At 43.5% G+C, this 24,523-nt stretch overlaps 1 protein-coding gene across 1 annotated transcript in view; it reads right to left on the bottom strand.

Moving 5' to 3' along the window:
* LOC147685206 (D-serine dehydratase-like) overlaps positions 1-24,523 on the bottom strand; it is a 587,829-nt gene that overhangs the window by 479,763 nt on the left and 83,543 nt on the right. The window contains exon 2 of the mRNA XM_086941117.1: positions 5,277-5,441. Coding sequence (XP_086797243.1) covers positions 5,277-5,425 — 149 coding nt within the window. The 5' untranslated portion in view covers positions 5,426-5,441. The remainder of the gene's footprint in view (positions 1-5,276; positions 5,442-24,523) is intronic.

The following is a 24,523-nucleotide window of genomic DNA, read 5'->3' as shown; positions in this document are numbered from 1 at the left end:
GTCTTTTACTGGTTCCTTAACTAGTAATTGGCTTTGGCGTCGTCCCGGGTCTTCTATTGGGTACGCCATATACGAGTCTACACTAGTGTCAATCCCGCTGATATCTAAAATAGTTGAAAGGTCATGTTGACTGCTGGCTATATAATTACTTTGATTACTCTGAATTGGGTGATGTTCAGGTGAGGGGACAGTAGCAATACTCCCCAGAGAGGATCTTTTGAGGAATACATGTTCAAGGGATAAACGCTGTTCAGTTAAGGCAATTTCTTTTTCTAATACGATAACAGCTTTAGAGAAAAAGGTGTCAATTTTGCCAATTATTCATCCTCATGGTACCCCAGTACCTACTTTGTTCCCCTTTAAGGCAATCGTTGCCATGGCTAATGGGCCTGTAAGTGTGCCAACAAATACAATCAATACAATAAGTGTTGCTAAAAGACAATTAAACATATATGGGAAGTCTTACTGATTTCTATACGTTAGGGGGGTGGCCCAGCCCAATCTCAGACTGTCTCGGACGGGCTTAGACGGGCCCGCCCTTGGCCCGGGCTTTGCCCGCGCTCTCCCGCGCGCGACTCGCGGTGCGAGAGGCGTTCCTCGTATTTCAAGCACCTCCGGGCGCTGCAGAAGCGTCACTCGTGCGCCGTGGCCGCCGGGGCACCTGGGGGTTGTGGTCCCTGCCCTCGCCGCGGCGCTACCAGCAGAGAGAGCCGTTCCCCTCACAGCAATACCGGGACAGCACAGGACTCGTGCGCAACAACAGCCGTTCCCCTCATGGCAAGAAGAAGGTTTGTGGCGTCCTCCGACCGTCCGCCCACTGCTTCAATGAAAGCTCCCACAGAGCGCTCGGCGCTCCTCGTATTTCAAGCGCCTCCGGGTGCTGCAATAGCGTCACTCGTGCGCCGTGGCCTCCGGGGCACCTGGGGGTTGTGGTCCCTGCCTTGGCAGCAGCGCTACCAGCAGAGAAAGCCGTTCCCCTCACGGCAATACTGGGACAGCACAGGACTCGTGCGCAACAACAGTCATTCCCCTCACGGCAAGAAGAAGGCTTGTGGCGTCCTCCGCCCGCTGCTTCAATGAATTCTTGTAAAGGCAGAAGCAACATTCTTCCGACTGTAACAATATTTGGTGCTCCCACCTTTCATCCAAAAAAGAATCAAATGCTTGCCACAGATAGGGACAAGCGTCATAAGGCCCATGTTTGACCTCTTTACACAACAATGAGTAAACATATTTACAAAGCTAATAAAATTTAGTGTGTTTTTTCCCAGCCAAATGTGTTTTATAGTGGCATAATTTCCTTGTGGGGTGTGCACACATGGAGGGAGAATACGGTACCAATAGAGAGGTGAAAAACATTGCGAGGATGGCGCCTCGAGCTGATCTCAGTGTGGGAGGCTGAGGGTACAAGACAGAGCTGACTTAGGTATGTATGTTACACTGAGTACGAAGCTTTGAGTTCCTGCTGCCCTCTTCTTCTCCTCACCTTCCCTGTCGCAGTAACTCAAAAGAGCAGGTCAAGAGTCAAAGTAGCCACAAGGCAACCTATCCATGCACTGGCCTTGGTCATGTGAACTCTCACTCAGTGTGGGTCAGCTACTAAGGAATGAGAATGTCACACACTAAAAGTAGAACATTTTATCACCCGAGGTATCAGATGCCCCAATGCCATTCTGCTATCTGAGAGGTCTATGGAGAAGTGTGGCTCACTGGTTAGAGCAGGCAGACCCTGAAGCAGAGGTCAGACCCGGGACCAGGGTTCGATTCCCGACACGGCAGGGTGTTGAGCTCAAATGTCCACGGACTCGATAATTCTCGCTTCGGTGCCTGACCTAATCATGGGTTCACACTATGCAACTCTGGGCATTAAGCTTGCTTAATCTCCACAACGGCCCCCCCGCGGCGGGATGCCTGGCTTTCACCTTGGGGATGCCCTGTAGGGGCTATCTCACAGGGAAAAACCAGGACGGGTTCCCAAGGCAAGCGCGGAGATACCCCTTCGGGGGTCGATTCTGGCGCTATATAAGAAATGCAATAATAATAATATGGAGCAGCACTGAGCTCATTTCAGATGAAAAGCAGCAGTAACAGCATCAGTGTACTAAAGAAACCTGCTGTATGGGTCAAGGAACAGGCCGGGATCCGAAGGGAAGGAAGCAGATGGGGGTAGATACATACAGGGACGATTCACAGTGTAACACTGCTGCGGATAGCCCACATTGAAATACTAGTTTCTCAAGGCTACTATTTATTAAAAAATAGGGCTTGAATTACATATAGGGGGCACTGTCAAGTCGGTGCCTGAGGCAAAAACAGGAACAGTGCACCCTATTACAATGAAAGTGCTGCCCCCAAGGCAACCGTAAACTCGGGCTTCCCCCAATCAGTGAAATACAGAGTGGCAGCTTCAAAGCCGGTCTGTGTTTATTTATGCTACATGTGTGCCAGCGCTATCAGTATTACAGAAGGTGCGGCAGCCAGGTGCCGCAGCCAGAGCACTGGTAGGTCTACCAAGGTTCTGTTCTGCGGAGAAAACCATCCGATCTTTGCACTGGCTGCCTATGGCTCAGAGGATCCATTTTAAGACCTTGTGCCTAGCCTTTAAGATCCTTAAGCTGGCCTCTCCTCAGATTCTCGAGAATCTCCTGGTGCCTTATGTGCCTTCGGGCTCTCTCAGATCCGCGGGCCAAAACCTGGCTGTGGTCCCTCGATTCAGGCTGAGCAGGGCGGGAGGACGATCTTTTTGAGTTCTGGCCGCAAAACTGTGGAACTCCCTTCCGCCTCACATCCGAGATCTTGATGAGCTGCTGAAGTTCAGGAGGGCGATTAAGACGCACTTGTTTCCTCTTCCATCCTAGTTCTTGTTTTCTGTGTCGCTGTGTTCGCTCGGCTGTGTTATGTTTTGGGTACTTTGTCTGAAGCGCCGGGACGCCCCTTGGCTGGGGCAGCTGTGCGCTATAGAAATGTTATTAACATAACATAACTAGAGCCAGCGGCTCTACTGTAATACCATAGTGCCCTAGGGTACAAAAAGAGGTCTCACCTGCTGTTGCACCCAAGGGGCACTATGAGTAATACAGTTCCTGGTCTTCATCTTCTTACATTATGTGCAGGGTATTTTAGGGTTTATTATTTTCCTGGATCATGTTTTGGAAACTTCTTAGAAAAACATGGTGCTTTTTATGCACTGCCCTTTGTCCCACTGGGAGACAAGCTATAGGCATCAAATGGGAATGCAAACAAATGTTTGTCTGTGTTTAAAAGTTGGTCTCATAGATTCCCTGAGACCTTGCATCAGTCCTCGTCCGGTTATCTGAAAAGACACATGGTTCAGGTGAGCACAGGACGGTCGTCTTTAGTTAAAAGATTTGTTATAAAGTGTTTTAACTAGCAAAGTATCATCCTTGCCACCCTCTTATTCTGTCCCATACTCTCCTCCACTATTCTATATACGCCACATTAGCAGTGCCATTTTAGATGCTGCTATAATAACAATATGAACAATACACGCATGTATTAAATGAGATGCACAGTAGCAAACAAACTCCATAAAAACCTACCCACAGCAGAACCCATGCTCGTGTTTGAACTCTTTTGATTTTAGGATGCAAGGGAATGCTCCTTTTCTACTGCGCGTGCGTCCTGGTGAAAGGCTTTTCTAGGTCCAGGTCATATTCATGTCCTTAATGGCCCAATCCCGGCACTGCCTTTCTCAAACTGTTTACACATTCACCTGCTCAGTTTTGAAAAGCAGAAAGTAGAATCTTCATCTGAGTGCAAGAAGTGACGTTCTGATTTTAACTGGGAAATTTATGGATTAACAATGCAGCTCTGTGCTGTGTTAAACTTAGAAACCACAGCTTTGTTACTTTTGGAATTTAATTTTTTTTAGGTTTGTTTTCAAATTATTCTAAAATGACTTAACATTTATATGTTTATTTTATGAATTTATTTGTGAAAAAATAGGCTTTTAGGTTTTAGTGTTAGAAAATGGAAGTGTAATTGGGTTCTGATTTTACTAGAATAGCATATCTGAACCCCAGATTTCTATCAAATAGGATAATACATTTGCACGCCCCAACACACACTTTTTTTGCACATTAGCCACTTGGTGGGATTGCCATTAGAATAAAGTCTTAAAGGCCTCTCTAATCCGCAAATTTTAAAAATATTTTCGCAATTTCTGAGCGATAGGATTTAGAGCAGCAAATTATAAGCCACCCCCAGTTACTGCACCTTTCCATATGTGGGAATAGTGTTAGAATAGCACATTAAATCTCACCAATGTCCTCAATTTTTGCACTTTCTTTATTGTCTGTGGGACAGGAGCTTGAATTGTAAATGTTATCCACCTCTAATATTTCCACTTTCCCCAATGTTAGAATAATACATTTTACCACACCTCCTGCAAATGTAGCACTTTCCCGAAGTATGTAGGATTGCAGTTAGGATAGTTTATTTAAGCCTTTTCATTTTTGCACTTTTCTCAATGTTTGTGCAACTGGAGTTAGAACAGTAAATTGTAACAACTACAGTCATCAACATTTGCCCTTTCCTCAATGTATGTGGGATTGGTATTAGATTAGTAAATTAGAGGTTCACATTTTTTGCACTTTCCCAAAGGTATGTGAGCAGGAATTGGAACAGTAAATCTTAATACCCTCACCTTTCCTTGCACTTTCCCAGTGTTAGAATGTTAGTTGTCAACTATCCAGCATTTTAACATCAAGTTATATACTTATATTGTGTCAACACAGCACTGAAGAGATCTTCCGGACGAAACATGTTGGCTGTATTAACAATGTTTATTGCATATCAGGAATACCATCCTGCGGTGCTGTAAAATCCAGGCTACATTAATGCTATCTATTGCATGCACGGAACACTATCCCATTGTGCTGTAAAATCCCATGACATTCATTCATTTTTGTGCCATTTTTTGTTTGTGAATCAATCATATTCGCCTGTTGTCATAATAATTATATTTGTTGCATCTGGGCTCACTACATATAAATGCAATGTTCCTCATGCGTAAATAAATAATAAAAGTGCCATTTGTGTACTTATATGAAAACTATTTTTCTCCTTTTTTGAAACATAGGTATATTATTTTTGATTTGTGCAAGTAGTGTGCTCCAGACAATTTTGCATCATATAGGCGGAATTGTTGGTTGAGCAACCCAAATTATCATATTACTCATTTGCAAGGACAATATTTCTGCCACTGCCACCTTCTCCACATTGCACAAAAAGAAGTTTCTTTTCCTCCAACTTACAGGGTCTTGTGAGTTTTCATGTGTGGCCTGAGCTGCACCCCAAGGCCCTGGAACCTTTCAATCATCTGCTTGGCATTCCTCTTGACGACCTCCAAGTCCACTATGAATGCAGGAGTGGGAAGTTCTTGTATAGAGCATCCTGTCCACATTCTGCAAAGTCAACCCCTGCAGAACAGAAAGAGAGAGAAAGGACTAATGACGACTGGAAGAACACAACTTAAAAAGACCAATAAACTGACAAAGAATTATCTGTAATGTGATGAAGGTGACCGTAGAAGAGAAAGTTGGCTGTAGCATCCTATTGCCCACAAACACAGGAGAAGACACCTGGGGCCCATTACACATGCGGCGCATTTTCCTTCATTGCACCAGGCGCACCTTTAAAAGGGTGCGCCCGGTGCAAAGTGCGCCGCATTATGGGGAATGCACTGCTGCAGGGGCAGAGCATTGACATGAAATACGGAGCAGCTGCTTTAAAGCTGCTCCCTGTATCACTGTGCAGGTGGCTACCTAACTGCACTTTTAAAGGGGAATTGAGATCCCCTTGCAGGCGCGTGCAGTCAGTGACTGCACCTGCCTGCAAGGGGATGTCTGGGGGTCCATAGGACCCCCTTTACCCTCTTCAGAGAATTGCTCCCAGGAGGCGTGCCTCCTGAGGGTATTCTTTGTCTCTGCGCCCACATCGGTAATACGACACGGGTGAAGAGGCAAAGGGATTCTCTCATTTACATGGGACACACCCCATGCAAATGAGGGAGCCCCCCCCCCTTGAAGATAGATAGAGAGTTATTGGTATTACAGAAGGGGCTGCACAAGCTGTAATACCAAAAGTGCCCCTGGGGCACGCAAAGCAGGTGTAAACCCCTGTTGCGCCCCTGGGGCACACTATGTAATACGGCCCCTGATGCCACATTATGCAAAGACAAACAATGGAACAAAAAAGAGCTGGTCTATTCAATGACAGTTAAAGACAGTCAGATAGTTGGAAACAGAAAGCAAAGAAGCGTGGTTAAGATATCCATCTACGAGCACAGTTGTTCCTCTCAATGAGATGTGAGGTCGCCCTGTGCAGAGGAAAAAAGGGTTATCAGCTCTCCTTAGGTGTTGAACACACACCAGAAATAAACTAGAGATTGATGTTTGGATGGCAATATGGTGCTGCACCTTGAGCATGAATTGATAATTCGCCAAACATCTCAAAGTCAATACAACACTCTATATATAACCGCTCTACAGACACAGATCCCTTTAACATTGCACAACAAAAAGGTAAACTATAGGTATACATTATGATTTATTGCAACTGTGAAACCTGACCAGCGACGTGCCACCCTAAGGTACTAACTTGTTGCCCCACATTGTACTGTAATCAATTGAAATACCTTAGATTAAGAGCACTTCACAAAGTAATTTCCATTGTTAATCTGTTAATCAACTGTATTTAGATAAAGTTACTGTAGTTGCTTAAAGCACCTATAAAAAACTCATTTGTTTAGTTCACAACACTTGATTATTTATTTTAATTATTTATTTAATTAGAGAATAAGCCTCTTCCACAACTATTAATTGTCAACATGTTTCACGATCATTAATCAAAGCATTATACAATATATTTGAGAATTTGATAATGTATCTGAAGCCCACTAAAATAAAAAAAACACATCTATCGGTATTACTGACCTAACAATCCAACTAAGTGTTCTATATGAAAATCAAAAAAGAAATCATTAAAATAGATTTCCCACTGCCCATATTTTTTACTACTAGGGGGCCGATTCCGATCTGGGTCGGAAAGGCACTGAATGCGATCCGGCCGGAAAAACTACGAGCTGTAGGCGTATTTTCCGCCTGACTCGTACAGCTGTACGACCGAGCCAGTATGATGCGAGCTACATGAAAATCACTGACCGAGTCGTTTCCGGGTCCGATCCGCTCCGTATGTCTCGGCTGTAAGCAAACCGTGGCGCGCAATGGATGCGATTTACGACTGAGCCAGTATGATGCACGCTTCGGACAGCCGGTGCGAGAAGTTGCCTTTGGGGTCCGTGTCGGACCCCCTGTCACCAGCAGCCCTACGACTCAGACACAGTGGGAGACCCAAGGGTCTCCCCAACACTGGCAAGTATGTGCATATTGCACCGATGCGTACCCACTGTAGGGGGCGCCGTTGCGCGAGACGTACCCATTCAGTCAATGGGAGCCCATGTACGCGTCATACGACCGGCTCCCATTGACTTCTATGGGAGTCCGAAAGAACAGAGTCCAGCAGCATACGGCCACATTGTACTTGCTCGGTCGGACTGCAGGACTCCGGCTCGGTCGGAAAACACTCCGGATCCAGCTTGGTCGGAGATCTTTCCGACCCAGATCGGAATCGGCCCCTAAGTATTCCGTCCCCGTTTAGACAAGTTTACTTCAAACATACTTGTATTAAGAACCATCAGGGACGGTGATAATTTTTAACCCTAAATCATCCAAAAATGTTTTATACAGATTATCTAGTCAATTTTGGAAAATTGTTCCTGTCATGTTTTAAGATCAAAACATGCATATTTAAATGCAAGTTGTACTTTTCAATTGATGTTTAAAACTTTCATACAGCAAGTGCAGAAATGGATTAGCTGTGCCTGGAAGGGTCATCAACTGGCAGGATGGGGTGTGAAGCTGGGCACATCCACACTTGCAGTTGATAGACTGTGCGAGGTCAAAGGACTAGTCACTACTGCATTGTTCACCAGTCGCGGCTGGTGACATTTGAAATAGGCGGGGCGTAAAATTGGCGGTGGCTGGACAATAATAACAGACAGCCTTAAATAATAAAATAATAAAATAAATGTAAAAAAAAACTTACCTTGGCTTGGCTTCCCGCTCTGGCTCTCGACTCGAGTCCTGTCCCGAGGGCCGAGACTGCAGACTCCTGCGCGCCATCCTGGATTTTTTTGAATGCCTCGTCGTCACTGAAGGCTGCAGGCAGCCTCCCTCCTCTCCATGGCAGCCGGCGCTGATTGGTTCGGCCGGCTGCCCTAAACACGTCATTCCTCTTGGTCTGCATGCTGCAGAACGGAGAGTGGGAGGAGGCTTGGGGGAGCGGCTTGCCCACTGTTGCTAATACTGTCTGTTTGGACAGCCTCTCAGGCTGTCCAAACAGTCCGTATTCACAACAGTGGGCAAGCCACTCCCCCAAGCCACTCCCCCCTGTCCTGAGGCTCGAGCTCGAGGAAGTTTACTGACTGATTTCTCGCCGTGCGAAAAGGGCAGGCAGAAACAAATGGTAGTTATAAATAAATAACTACCATTTGTTTCTGCCTTCTTCTCGCACGGCGAGAAAACAGGGGGGGCGGCGCCCAAACGCCCCCACGGTAAAACCGCCACTGTTGTTCACGCAGTCAGCTTGGAGCCAGCGCATGAAGAGTCAGGAAACTTTAAGCACATCAAAGGGAATTCTCAAGAAACATCTCCAAAGGATGCACCAGGTATGAAAATAGTACCCTCACATCCACTCTTCAGCTCACTTTCTGGACCTGTGATAAGACACTCAGAGGACTGCCTGCTGCTGTGGCCTGCTGTGTACAACAGAAGACTGCTTTGAAGCACCAGGAAGGACTGCTTTGCTGTCTTAGGTCTGCCTTTAACCGTCAGAGGCCCGCCCTCCGGCTTGACCCTTATTCTACTGCTGAACCCAGGACTACTAGAGTGACTCCAAGTGCTAGTTGGCTGGCCTTCTGATCAGAGCCTCAGGAAAAGTAAAAGCTCTTAGCATCCTGAACCTGTACCTGCAATCAGTCTGAGTGAATCCTAACCCCCCCCCAATTGGTGACCCTCCAGTCCTGGACTCTTGGTGGTGGTGCTTAAGTTGCCTAGATAGCCAAAATCCAAAACTTGGGATGTAAAAAATGTTTGGTTAAAAATATCTTGAGAACCGAGAGTAGACCAGGACCAGCCTGCTCATTCATCTGCCCAAGGAGAATAGCTGATCTGCCTGACTTTGCGGCAGCTCCCGCTACATTCTTCTCCACAGCAGCAAACCCTGTTCAGCGGTCACCCGGCAAAGTGGTAGCCGGCCTCCAGCCTCGTCCCGCTGGTGATTTTCAACTTTAAAAAAAAAAGAGACTGAGGGCCTGATTTTGATAGCAGTGGGACTGCCACCATCAAGCCGTTGGTTACGGTCCCACTGCCATCGGTCCCTGCAGGTCCGTCCACCATATTTTGATGTGGCGGGCAGAGGTATCTGGTGGAAGGACAGCCCGCCGTGGTTCCGACAGGCTCGAAGAGCCCATCATACTATTGGAGGGACAGTAATACCTTCAATAGGGGCAGTGTCTGCCCAGGCACCACATTAGGGATAACAATGTCCCTATTTTGCCTGCCCTTATCATGGCGGTTAGCTAGCCATGAAAAGGCAGGCAGGAAGTGACTTTGGGAGCTCCTAGAGGCCCCCCTCCCCCAAGGCCCTCCGCTATGGGCCCTGGGGGCACCTTTGGTGCCTCCTAAACCTCCCTCCACCATGTGGCGGGCACCGCCTGGTGCATGCCACATTCGGTGCCGGCCACATAGTGCTGGGATGTTTTAAATGTGTTTTTTTGTATTGCGGCTTGTGCTGCAACTCGCAGCACATGTTGCAATACAAAATATACACATTGCGACCGCTGTGAAGGTGGTCGCATCATAATGCGGGTGGTGGGACCACCCACTCCTAGGCGGGAACTCCGGCTTCCACCACAGTGCCAGTCAGATGAGAGTCCAACCAGCATCCTGATCAGGCCCCAAGTCTGAAGCTAGAAATCTTAACAGCGACTTCAGCCAGCAGCTCGTCCTTATTCACCGCCTGCAGCCTTGCCCCGTTGAGCTTTAACTTCTCAGAACATTTTTGTTGAAATTTCTTCCAAGTATGAAGGTAAGCGGCTACTGGGTCCAATTCACTCTCTGGATCTGGCCCGCGCTCCATTATGGTCGGCAATATTTTTCAACTTTGATCTGGTCTCGCGTGACTAGAAGTCCGCAGTTGGCACTTTGATATTTCACGGGCTAGTTTTTACCTTAAATTTAAAAAAAATCATAACTCTTGTTCCACCAATTGGATTTTTGTCATTTTTATGTTAAATAGTTTATTCAAATTCCCTCTATATTTCTAAATTGGGGTGGGATTTTTCTTGTGTTGTGTTTTCACTTTATTGCTGGTGGCTGCATAAATCCTTTACACATTGTCTCTAAGTTAGAACTCACTGCTTTGTGCCAAGCTACCAGAGGGTTTAGCACAGGTTAATTCATTGACTTTTGTGGTTCACCCTGACAGGGATTGTGGGTGTTGCTTGAGCAAGGTTAACACCCAACTAAACCTACAACCCAATTTCTCACAATAATCGATTGTGATTCAAACCCATAGTTCTGAGTATTTTTCTTTTATAAGATTTACTCAATCTGCCTCTGTACTACTAACTTATTCACACTTAGGTCAAAAACTAGAAGTCACCCATTGGTTTAATATCTGAGTCTTGTGTTTCTTGTTACCCACTTTGATTTAGGTTCCAAGTTATGGGTATGCCATGTTCTCAAATCTGGGTTAAAGTTCTCTACATAATGTTCAGTTTTGAAATTTCAATCAGACAAGTTACAGAAGTGACAAGTGACTGGTGTTAAAAAGTAGATAATGAATCCCTAACTTAATGGTAATCTAAAAGCCACCCATCGTTGTACCAACCACTGGTTCTGGGTGTCTTTTAGTATGAATCTGATAGAACACCTTTTTAGCTATAGATTCTTTAATATGGTTAACGTTGTTCTGTAGGTCTCTATTAAAATTATATTAGCAATTACTGTAACTGCCATGAAGCACATTGGAAATTCTGAATCTATGTGAAGTCCTAGTTCTGCTGCCTTCAGCTTATTTATCCAAAAGTGTCCCTTTTTAGCTTAAATTTTCTATTTTCACTTCACGTTTGTGGTCAGATGCGCATACTATCAGCAAATTTGATACTTTCATAGCATTATGATAAGATATTTGCCCAAATGTATCAAAACTTGAAGCTTTTCTAGTTGTTATTTAGGGCTTTAGGAGCTCAACCATTTCTCTTTGAGAGGTCTGATAGCTGAACCTACATTTTTTAAGAGGCAGATAATAGCTTAGACACAGTAATTTATTTTGCAATTAATGTAATCGCGAATCTGATGACTTTTCATTTTACATACGTAAAGGTTACCTGTTTCCCTTTTGTATCGGCATGACACCTGCACAGATCACATTACAAAAACTTTTTGTACTCCCAGTATTCCATATTGTATCATGTCACTTGAACTCAGTGTCTTTGTAATAGAGTATACTTGGTTGCTTCTTGCCATATATTTAGTAATGAATCTCACACCAGATTTATTGCATACTTTTCTGGATTAAACAATGTGTACTGTTTTTCTGCCTGCTTTGTCAGTTACCTTATCTGAGTATCCCCTTTGTTTCCATCTATGTTCGATATTACTTCTCCCTTCTGATATTTTAGTGATCTGCTAGAACATTTCTCAGCTCTTATGGAAGTCATGGAATTTCGCATAATGTTTTGATTGAGAACTACTTCTAAGTCGCACAAAAACGACAGAAGTTGCACATGGACTCACGTACTGCCATAATGCTTCTCATCTCTTCCTGCCGTTGTTGCTCTAAGACTTTCCTCCTCCCTGCTATTCCAATTGCTCCTCCCTCTTAATTGGTTTAACCCCAAGACAATGTGCTCTCTATAAGGTCATCTCAGGACTCACAAATGACCTCAATGCTGCTCAGCACACTTGGATTTCTGAACCTATTTGGTTGAACCCTGCTTTATTGTATCAACCCCAAGACAACATGCACTCTAAGAGGTTACCCCAGGACTCACGTACTACCCTAATGCTGCTCAGCACACTTGGACTACCAAACTTATATGTTAGAATACTACTTATTGTATGGATCTTGCTCAAAAACTGTTGTGAAGCGCTCCGATACCCTCGGGTCAGGCTAGCGCTATATAAAACTCCAAAATAAATAAATAAACATGGTACACAAGCTCTACACTATCAAGTCCCTCGTGAGCAAAATGGTATAGAATGTATATTCTCATGCACAAAACACTTGAGACAAAAACATGTTGATGGAGCAAGGATTCGCACGTTACGCGACTTGCTTGGATTCAAACCCCTCGCATAAACTTTAATATAGTAATCAACCTGTTTCCATTATTAATTTTGCACTTTTACACTACATGTGGGTGTCCCAGAGATGCTTGCCTATGTGTTTATTAATCCTAACTACGCTTGCAACAGACATGGTCGCTGCTATGCGGGATTTCCGTCTGCGCATGCGTCGGTCATACCCATGTGATGTGACGCACTCGTAGTTCTGGAGGGATTTTTCGCTCATGCGCAGTATTGCTAATATGGCCGCTTTGTTTTTTAAGATGCTCTCTGCTTGCCACCGCTGCTCTGGCTCAGCTGTTTATTTCTGCTTAACTCCTAATGCCATAGATATTATAAAGTAAGGGGTGTAGTGCAGCTAATCATGGTATACAGTGTATTCATTTTTTCTGTGTTTCTAAATTGTTTTCGCTTACTTTTCATGTAACACACTTTGGGGGCCTGTGAGCTGTGTGCCACTCCATCTTTGAAGCCCATGTCACCCTAACCACGTGATGAGGGAGAAAACGAATTGCACATGAGTGGGACTAAGCCAGCTGGCTGCCGAAGCTCAGATGCTCCTGGGAAAGCGACCTCTGCTCCAGGAAAAGACTTCGACTTGTACCTGAAATGTTACATTTTATGATAATGTTTGTGTGCCCTATTGTTTCGGCACTCTTATGCCATGGGAACTGGAATGTAAGGGGTGGGTTCAAATTATTACATATTAATTATGAGAACACCAAATTCTAGGTGGTGACAATGACCTAACCACCTCTCTTGTCCAATCCAAAGTTGGGGATCCTTTCATTTGCAACATTTGTGGGTGGTCCACTGACCCGAAAACAGTATAACTAGTCTAGTTTTAGCTAAAGAAATCGTCCGACTTGTCCGAATAGCCGACCTGTCACTGACCCTACGAATTCTATAGGTGATTGATACAGAGAGCTGCGGAGCACTCTGTCCGTAATTTCCACAAACTGGAAACTCTGGGGTGGAGGAACTTTTAAGTGCTGGCGAAGCACTTTGCTGGGAGATTCGAGAACCCAATTGGGGTTATTGGCAGTTTCCTTGCAGAGAGGGCGTAGCGCAGGCGTTGCATCCGAAGCTGCAGGTGTTGGTCGTACCCTTTGATGAGTCCGGTCCTGATCAAATCCTGGGGTTATCCTGTCCTGACTGTCCATGAGCTGTACCTGCTCGCCTACTGGCATTCCAAGTCCTTGAGGGTCCTTTCCCGCCTTTCCTAACTGACCCGTGGCCAGGGTTAGTCCTCATTCTGTCCTAGGTAAATATAAAATATATGTGGGTGTTCGTCCTTCTAAATCTTTCTCTCCTATTTTTCCAAATAAAGCAATCTTGCCTGTGATTTATCTCTGACTTTTAAAACTCTGACGAAAGTATTCTTTCTAGCATGTTCCTTATCTCTCCCCTACCCTTACTCAAATGCTGAATTGTATGCATATTTAGTATGTTCCACTGTTACCCTTCCTATAGAAGTTGCACTTATTCTGAAGCACAGAACCTTTCAGTTTATTCCAATTAGCAATTAGTAGTATGTTCCCTTGTTCTTACCTATCCTTTAGTGATGAAATAGCATGTTTCTCTCAATAGTATCCTTCTAAATATTAATGATTCTCACTCTGATTCATAGTTATATTGTGTTTTTGATCTTGGTTATAGACGTTCTCATTTGTGTAAATTTCATTCTCATGGCATATGAAAACCTTTTCTCATTTAGATAAAACTTTTAAAACTTCCTGTGTTTGTGGTTATTACAAGGTATAAACAACATTCAATGTATATGGTGTTTTTTGTTCAGTATTATCTTTCTACCCCTGCTAGCTCCTGATCTGTCGTGATTATAGGTACCTGTTTCTCAAGGATTGGTAAGTCAGGTACACATGAAATATATAGAAAGTAAGAACCCGAATTACTGATAGCGCTGTGAAGGTTATCTGATTCATGGAAAATTATTGATGGGCCCAATAGCGTATATATTTGGTAAAATAGGGATCAGGTGACCTGCGTGCTCTATCAGTAATTTTCTGGTAGCAGAGTGATGGTTAGGGCTAGTTAAGATAGGTAGATAAGATATTTGCTGATGAAACCGTGAAAATAAAATGTGCTGCTAAAAATAAAAAATCTTTTCTTTCAGTTTTCGATCGATCTAAATGCTATTGGTTTTGAAATGTTATAAAAGTATTATTCTGTGAAATGCTGCTATATTATTGCATGTGATTAACAAATTGTTAGTGATTGTTCTATGTTGTCTGGGATCCCCGGGGAATAGTATAGCTGGTGGTGAGCAGAATCCACTTGGCTGTGAGGTCACTGGCTGAGAGGAAGATTAGTGCATGGTTAGGTAGAACCGGAAGCGCTAATTAGGATTCTCTGAGTGAATAATTTAATAAATTATAGCAACGAGTCCGCTAACGAAACTTTAGTTGTGATATTACCTAGTAAGGGTCACACGAGGAAGGAGTAGTAGGTTCATCGGAGCTTGAATGATAGCAAAGGAGTGAAACTTTAGACTTAGTATATATCCCGGAAAGAGTGGATGAGTCGAAGAAGTAACAGGTTCTCTAATGCTTGTGTGAACGGGTAGGCAGAAGGGTCTATCCGTAGTGTATGAAAAGTAGACAGAAGAGGTTTACTTGCAGTGAAACTTTCTTTCTTTAGACACTCGAGCACAGTGGCGAATGTTATACATTGTTAACTAAATTGAGCACTTGCACTTTAAGAAAAATTCAAAGTTTCCGTTACCTTTTGAAGGAGGGAGTCGGTCGCGAAGCTGCGCTGACGTCACTCCGTGCCGCGCTGGTATTGGTTGAAGCAGCGGGCGTGTAACGAAGCTGGTATTGTAAAGGAGGTGTGAGTGCCGAAGCGTGAGACCGCGTCTTGAGAAAAAGGCCGCGCACCCATTGGTCGAAATTATTTGCAATCACAGGGTTGATTGGTTGTTGCATCTGTCGAGAGACGCGCTAGTATTGGGTAATCCCAGTCCCGAAGCCTTGACAATTCCAGTAACTATTGATCCCGTTGTTTCTCTTTATGGGGATAGACAGGCTAGTCCAAAAACGCCAGTTATTACACCAACTGTAGCACCACCTAGAAAAGAGCCTCTCATAGTTGATGATCAGGCAAGTGAATGCGAATCTGTGGTCTCCCTGTTGGATCTGCCCATAAGGGAACCAGAGAGTAGTGTACCTCGCACGAGAACACAGACTAGTGCAAGGGAAGTCCTGATAGACTCAGCTTCAGGTACTCGAAGTGCTACAGTAGTGACTCCGGAGGAAATAGATAGATGGACCAGAGAATTAGAAAAAACAACTCCCCAGTCAAAACCATTAGACATTTACAAGCTAAGAATAGAGATGGAAGAACTAATGGCTGGAAACGTGGGATTAGACAGACTGAACACTCTTAGCGAGGAAGAGTTGTTGTTCCTATGCAAAAGTCTTACCCGAAACACCAGAGTGTTCCATGAGAAACTAATGGACACTGCAGCTAATATGGGAATAGATGTTAGCAAATCCAAGGTATTACTAAAACCTTATAGAGCAGAATTTTCTGACAAAGACCTAGAAAACATGAATGTGTCTGGGAAAAAGGTGCAGATAAGGGAATTGTTAAACCTGTTGCAGAAATGGGGAGACCTAGAAAAGTGGAAAGCTAGATGGGCAAAGAAAAAAGAAGACAGTAAAGCTAGACCGAAGACTTCTGAATACGTTCTAAAGGAAGTCGATAAGCCAGAAACCCTGTATCCCATGAGAGAAGTGCCAGGGGGAAAATATGTACATGTACCATGGGCCCGACAGGAGATTGTGTCCTTTACAAATGACTTCCCAAAACTACGAGAGAAACCGGTGGAGTGGTGTAGGCAGGTCGAGAGATTTGTCAAAGTGCCTCCTGAAGGACCTAGATGGGTTCTTCAACATTGTAGTTCCTGTAGATTTATGGACAGAATGTAAAATTGCAGTTGATTGGCCCAGTGAGGAGTATGAACGAGACTCAAGAACAGGAGCTCCCTCTCCGAATGTAATGAGACAGTATGACAAGGTAATACAATATTTGAAAGGGAAAGTGCCAGCAAAGGAAACTGATTGGACCCGCATAGATAGAACTATCCAGAATCGTGATGAAACGGTCCACTCCTATTATGAGCGACTGCTACAGGTATTCAAAACCTACAGTGGGATCGATAATATTGAAATGAAGGATATGACCCATTTCATTTATCGATTCGTGTTGGGATTGAGACCTGAGATCTCCCAGTGGATCAGAGATAACAAGATCTGTTGGCAGGGTAAACCTGTAGATGAGGTCCTGAAGTATGCCAAATACTGTGAGGACGAGATGGAAAACAAACGGAAGGCCCTTAAGGAAAAGGTTATGTGGGCTCAAGTGAAATTGGTGGAACAGCAAGAAAAACAGTTAAGTAAAATAAATAATAACACCCCGAATACAGGTACTGGGGGAGGAGGGAAACCCCGAGTTAAAATGAGTCGCGGAGAGGCTATGAAGAAGTTTCCCTGCCACGGGTGCGGTCAGATAGGGCACTGGAGAGACGAATATCCAAATTTACAGACTGGTAATGTCCCAAATAATGATTTAAATCCACAGGTGCAGAAAGAGGGGCCCCGAAAGACCCAGCAACAGGTAAAACAGAGTCAGTTGCCTCGTGCACCTAGGCCTAATTATAAGAACAAAAATCCGCAGAATGAGACAGTTGAGGTGTGGGAAGGAAGGGAGGACAGAAATGCAGCAACCTCGCAATTCCTTTTTTTTTTTTTTTAAATATATTTTATTGTTTCCAAATTTTGCACACATTAAACATTGTACACTTATACATTTCATATTAATCACCTGCAAAGAAAAACAAAAGAATCAACAAAAATAACTCAATCTGGTATATGTACGGTACATCATTTAACTCTTCATTACAAGGTGAGAAGGAAAATAGAGAAAAAAAAAAATACAAGAGAAAAAAAAACAACCCTTAATCTTACTGAGAACCGATATTCTCTTTCCATCTAGTTATAGGTTCCCAGATTCTTAATCCTCTCATTTTGCCTCTTATCCCTTTCCGGGCATAAATAGGTTTTTCCAAATTATAAGCCGCTAATAAGTTAGCCAACCAAGTTTGCATGATAGGTGGATTTTTATCGAGCCATGCTCTAGCTAAAGTCAGTCTATAGACTGCCGCAGCCACAAAGATAAATCCTTTCTGCGCAATACCCCCGTTATTATCTATCCCCAACAATAATAAAGATGGGGTGATGGTTATTTGTAAATTCAGTGATCTATTTAAAAAACGTTCTATATTTCCAATCAAAGAATACAATTGTGGGCAGGTGGCGAAGACATGAATTATATCTGCCTCGAGGAGGTTACACCTCGGACAAGTGATACCAGTAGTACCTCCCCATTTAGCTATTCTCTCTGGGGTAAAGTATAGGAAATACAACGTTTTATAATGCTGTGATTGTAGAGGTGCCGAACACAATACCGTACGCGCAAGATCAAGTGACTCTTGAAATATTTCTTTTGGAATAATCAGTTTGGTTACCCATTTGTTACAAAATTTTTCCATATCATCAACTTTCCCTTTCACCAAACATGCATACAGACTCCTGATTGTGCAATCTGCACAAACTTGTATTTTCTCCAGAATTTCATTACTCTGATAGCCTGCAGGTCCTCCTTGTTTGTTACCCAAGAAACTCCTAACCTGGAGGTATTTAAAAAAAGTCCTCCTGTCGATATTATATTTCATCATAAGATCTGTTAACTGTGACATCTCTTCCGTCCCTCTCAGGTCCCCAATCTGTACAATTCCTCTTTCAGCCCAGCTTGCCATTGTACTATCCGCAAAAATTGCCGCCGGGAATGTCCTATTCTTATATAATCTAGTATATCTGTTAAATCTACCAAGGCCTGACTTTTTCAAAAAAGCATTCCAAATTTTTACTGCAGCATTGAGTGTTTTAAATCTGGTCCTTTTGTAATACCCATACTCCGTACAATTTAAGAAGCAATTTTCTGCTTCCTCACCCAGAACAGCCACATAAATTTCTGTATACATACTTGTAACTTTTTGCGTCTTACCACCCCCCCCCCCCCCCCCCAATTAGCCCCTGCATATATTGCAGGGCAGCAGCAAAGTAATACATCCTAAAATCAGGCACTCCCCAACCCCCTTTCTCTCTCGGTAGAGCCATGAATCTATAGGCCCTTCTGGTCTTACCCTGTGCCCATATAAATTTATTCAAAATAATCTCAAGTGAGTTGAACCACTTATTTTCGAAAAAGAGGGGGATAGCTCTGAAAAAATAAAGGAACTTGGGGAGAATTAGCATTTTGATAACATTTGTAGTTCCTACCAGGGACAAATGCAGATTATTAAACCTTTCCAGATCATTTTTGACCTTTGATAATAGGGGGGCAATATTATTTCCCACGACATTATCCAGATCTGATGAGATAGCCACCCCTAGATAAACTGCCGAGGCAACCACACGTGAATCATTACAGTGAGAATATGCGTTCTCTACTATCTGGATCTTTGCTTTATTAAGACTATAACCAGAAATTTGCCCAAATATCTCAGCTTCGCGTTCAACTTCACTAATTGACATATGAGGGTCGGGAGTAAGAATTGCCACATCATCTGCGTAGGCCAATGATTTAACCACGCGTCCATTCACCCTAACTGGCGGGATCAAAGGATTACCTTCTAGTCTATGGAGCAATGGTTCTAAATAAAGGGCAAACAACAGTGGGGATGAGGGGCACCCCTGTCTCGTCCCCCTTCCAGTTTTGACCTCTGCCGAATACCCTCTATTAACTCTAATTCTGGCTATAGGGTCCTTATATAACGCCTGTATAGCCCTGATAAAACCTTCCCCTATCCCAGACCACTTCATAGTTTGCCATAAGTATTCCCAGGAGACCCTGTCAAATGCCTTCTCGGCGTCTAAAAAGAGCGCTGCCATAGGGTCTCCCAGGCTACCTGCCGCATCAAACATAGTTAGAACCGTCCTGATGTGCTGAGTTGTCCCTTTACCGGGGATAAATCCATGTTGGACAGGACTTACCAAGCTCTCAATGACCCCTGACAACCTTGTGGCTAAGATTTTAGAATACACCTTTACGTCAGCGTTCATCAATGTGATCGGCCTATAGGACCCTGTAGTTTTTGGGTCCTTTCCCTTTTTTAAGATCACAATGATGTCAGCTCCTCCCCAAGATTGGGGAACCCCATCGCCCTTTTGTGCCGAGATAATGATGTTAAACATATCATTAATCAAAAATCCTTTGAATACTTTATAAAATTCCACCGGAATCTGATCCGGCCCTGCAGCTTTGCCTGATGGCAAGCTATTCAGTGCGGTGTTAAACTCATCTATATGTATTGTCATCTCTAGTTCTTCTCTTCTGCCTTCAGGCAGTTTATAGGCCTCAATTCCCCTTAGATACCCATCTATATCCGTAATAGGCTCTTCCTTCTCGGGGGTGTAGAGGGTAGTATAGTACTTCCTAAATACCTCTCTAACCTGTTCCGTATCACTTACAATGTTGCCCTGGCAATCCTTAATTTCTTTGATATCTGAAGTGGCCATTCTTTGTCTCGTACGCACAGCCAAGATATGTCCTACCCTCTCACTTAATTTGTATGCATTCTCCTTTTTAGACAGGTAATTCTTTGCCTCTTTCTCTGCGATGCCTTCTAATGCTTCTGCTTTCACAGCTATGATTCTAAAGAGATGTGTTTCTACTGGAAGATTCTGTATTAAAGCCAAGGCGAGATCTTCTTCCTCCTTTAACAGTCTCAATCTTACTTCCTCCAATCTTGCCCTCTCTTTCTTCTGTTTTGCTAAGACCAAACTAACTGTCTCCCCCCTTACCCCTGCCTTAAAGGCGTCCCATACGATACCTGGAGAGGCAGATTCTCTGTTAATTTCCCAATAAAATTTTATCCATTTTTCCATATGTCCCCTATACGCATCATCTATTAGCAATGATCTTTCGAAAGTCCATTGTGACCTGGTATTCTGAGCCTATCCCATTTTCAAAGTTAGAATCAATGGACTGTGATCTGATACTATACGGGGTTGTTTCTCTATTTGTACTTCCTGAATTATAGTTCTAGAAATTAAAAAATAGTCCAACCTAACCAAGGTCCTATGTGGGGCAGAAAAGAATGTGCTACCATATACATGTGGTTGTAATTTAATCCAAGGATCTACCAGGGAATTGTGCGAGACCAAATCTACTAAAGCTTTATATACTTTCTTCTTCCTCCCCCCATATTGCACACCAGCCTGCAGAAAAGAGCTATCTGGTACATGAATGTTCAAGTCTCCGCAACATACTATAGGTTCAGGCCATTGAGCTAATTCAATATCCAAATATTGCAGGACGTGTGGGTCATCCTCAGTAGAGCCATAAACTGTAGCCAACGTTAAGGTCTCTCCTTTGAAGTAAATTTCAAGAATGACCCATCATCCCCACTGATCTTCTTTCTTTCTTTTAACAGTTATCTCCCTATTCTTACCCAAAACTGCTACTCCTCTTGTTTTTGTCCCTTGTTTAGTATTAGCTAATAATCTAAACCCAAGTTGTTCCAAAAGATATCCTTTTGTACCTTCAATATGTGTCTCTTGCAGACATACCAAATCCAGTTTCAAAGATTTTAACAAGGCTGCTACCCTCAACCTCTTATTAACGCAATTAAGACCACAGATATTAATAGAGGCAATCCTACATGTCATCATAATACCACAATTTCCTTATGTGAAAACCTGTTCCTTTTGTGTACCATATACTCTGAGGCTTGTACAATGCGCAACTGTGCTGAATCAAAAAATGAATACCAAACTTTTGTGCATTTCCCCACCCCCACCCCCACCCCCACCCCTCCTCCCTCAACAACCTCGCAATTCCTGTTGAATGATACATTCCTCTGTGAAGAACCTTACTGACGGGGCCTGAGGGGGGAGGACGAGGAGTGCGTACTTGGCGCCTCCTTGCCAGTAGACCAGTCAGGGCCATACATTGAAGGAAAGGTTGAAGGAAATGACGTCACCTTTCTGTTGGACACTGGTGCTACCCGTTCTACTGTGAGAACAGCAGACGTTCCTAACCTACCCCTCTCGGGAGAAGCAATCCAAGTAGTGGGTGTGTCAAACCAGATAATTAGTACCCCTGTAACTGAACCAATGGAGATCTCAATAGGAAATTTTAAAGAAATGCACAGATTTGTTGTCTGTGATTCTAGCCCTGTGAACTTATTGGGACGTGATTTGCTGTGCAAAATGAACTGCACCATCTTTTGCACACCAAAAGGCGTTGAAATCCAGACTCCAGATGAAGACGGAGTGTACAAATTAATGTTGCTAAGGCCTGACTCAGAAATTAAGAAATTGACAATGCAAGACTTACCTGAAGAGCTCCAACAGACAGTGATACCAGAAGTGTGGGATTTCACTGGAAGGGATGTAGGACTAATGGCAAATGTAGACCCGATTCAAATAGCCATAAAACCAAATGCAGTTTACCCGAATACCAAGCAGTATAAAATGAACGCAAAAGTGAAAGCCGGAGTTGCCCTCGAAATAAAAAGATTGCTAGAAGCCAACATTATACAGGAAGTAATGAGCAGTCCTTGTAATTCGCCCATAATTGGAATCAAAAAGCCTAGCAGAAAGTACAGGGTAGTGCAAGACCTGCGCAAGGTAAACAAGATCGTTGTCCCTTGCTGTCCTATTGTGCCAAACCCTGTAGTGATTTTGTACCAAATTCCATGGAATGCTGGATGGTTTACCGTCATTGACTTGTGTCACGCATTCTTTTCCATCCCATTGCATCCAGACAGCAAATTTCTTTTCTCATTTGAATTCGACAGTCATGTCTATGTCTGGAATCGTGTCCCTCAAGGGTACACAGAGAGTCCTTCTATTTTCAATCAGATTTTAAAAAGATGCCTTGAATCCTTAGTCTTACCTGGAGAATCAGTTTTGGTCCAGTATATAGATGACCTCCTGGTGGCGTCTAAAAGTCGGAATGACTGTGTTACTGATACCATTGCATTGTTGAATCATCTAGGTAAAGGAGGGCATAAGGTATCGCCTGACAAATTACAGTTCTGCAAGAATTCAGTGAAATATCTAGGGCACCAGATAGAAAAAGGTATCCGGAAGGTTACTTCAGAAAGGATTAGGATAGTTCGAGACAGAATTACCCCGTACTAAAAAGACAGCAGAATGTTCCTGGGAGTGGTAGGATACTGTAGGCAGTGGATTGTGGGATTTGCAGTCTTAGCTAAACCATTGATAAAAATGACCAAGAAAGGAGCAAAAGATCCAGTTGAATGGGATGATGAAAGCATGACATCCTGGATAAAATTACGAAACTGTCTGTGCTCAGCTCCTGCATTAGGAATGCCCGACTATTAAAAAGATTTTACATTGTTTAGTGACACACGAGACAATTGTGCACTCTCAGTCCTGACTCAAATTCATGGTCTAACTAGACGCCCGGTGGCATATTTCTCTGCCACCTTAGATCCAGTGGCTGCTGGATTGCCTGGATGTCTGAAAGCAGTAGCTGCAACTTGCACGAGTCTTGAACAAAGTGAATCCATTGTCATGGGACATCCAGTAACTGTGTATGTTCCACATGCAGTTGTAATCCTACAGACCCGGACCAAGACTCAGTACCTCACACCTAGTCGGTTGACTAAGTATGAGAGGATTTTAGTGGGTGCTGCCAATGTAACTATCACTAGATGTAATATACTGAACCCAGCAACTCTATTACCAAATACACTGGCTGCAGAAGTCAGGGAGGAGTTGAGCATAATTGCATTGATCTCACTGAATATAGCACAAAACTACGCCCAGATATTAAGGAAACAGCTTTGCCCATAGAAGACATTGAATTGTTTGTGGATGGCTCATGTTTGAGACATGAGGATGGAGGCCTAAGTGCTGCCTATGCTATGGTCACCCTAGCAAAAACAATAGAAGCATCCTACCTATTTGGAGTAAAATCTGCACAAGTAGCCACATTTGTTGCGTTAACAAGAGCTTGTAAAAATGGGAAAAATAAGAGAGTAACCATATATACTGACAGTCAATATGGTTACGTGGTTGTGCCAATTGTGGCTGCAAAGAGAATTCATGACTTCCTCAGGTACCCCTATCAGAAATGGAAAAGTGGTACAGAACCTACTGGAAGCAATCCAGTTACCAAAAGAATTGGCAGTGGTCAAGTGTGCTGCTCACAAATCTGGCAACGACAATGTGACAGCTGGTAACCGTTATGCTGACCAAATAGCCCAATATTGTGCCCGAAACAAAATGTCATTGAACATCACATTGGGGGGAGTTGGAAACAGCTGCCAACTTATGGTGTTTGAGGATGTATCAACTTGGGAGAAACTGAAAGGGTTGCAACAGGCAGCAGAACCAGAAGGAAAGGCAAGATGGGAGAAAGATGATTGCCAACCAAGGGATAGTGATGGTATTATTGTCTATAAGGATGGTATGCCTCTGTTACCAGACAGTATGGTTGTTTCTATGGCAAGACTAATACATGGAGATTCACACATAGGGAGAGATGCAATGGTTCGTGTTTTTAAACAAACATGGTACAATTTGAAGTTCAGGAACATTGCAGAGGCCCTTTGCCAGAGATGCTTAACTTGTCAGCAGTTTAATCCTGGAAATAAAACAGTGGTGTTGCCCAGTACGATTGGAAAAGCAGAAGGCCCTTTTATCAGACTACAGGTTCACTTTATTCAGTTACCCATTTGCAAAGGACATAGGTATGTTCTTGTCATAGTCTGCCTATTTTCAAAATGGGTAGAAGCTTACCCAGCCAAGAAAAATGATGCCATTACTGTAGCCAAACTGTTACTAAGGGAATTGATACCTAGGTACGGTTTTCCAGTCACGGTTGAATCAGACAGAGGTGGGCATTTTGCCAATGATGTAATTACTCAGCTCTTCGAGGCATTTAAGATTACCCAAAAACTGCACTGTGCATATCATCCAGAGGCTTCTGGAGTAGTAGAACAGCTGAATGGCACTATAAAGTCAAGACTG

Source organism: Lissotriton vulgaris, chromosome 10 (genome assembly GCF_964263255.1).
Source record: "Lissotriton vulgaris chromosome 10, aLisVul1.2, whole genome shotgun sequence".
NCBI classification, from domain to species: Eukaryota; Metazoa; Chordata; class Amphibia; order Caudata; family Salamandridae; genus Lissotriton; species Lissotriton vulgaris.
The sequence above is the reverse complement of the archived record's forward strand: the minus strand, read 5'-3'. Positions and strand labels throughout refer to the sequence as shown.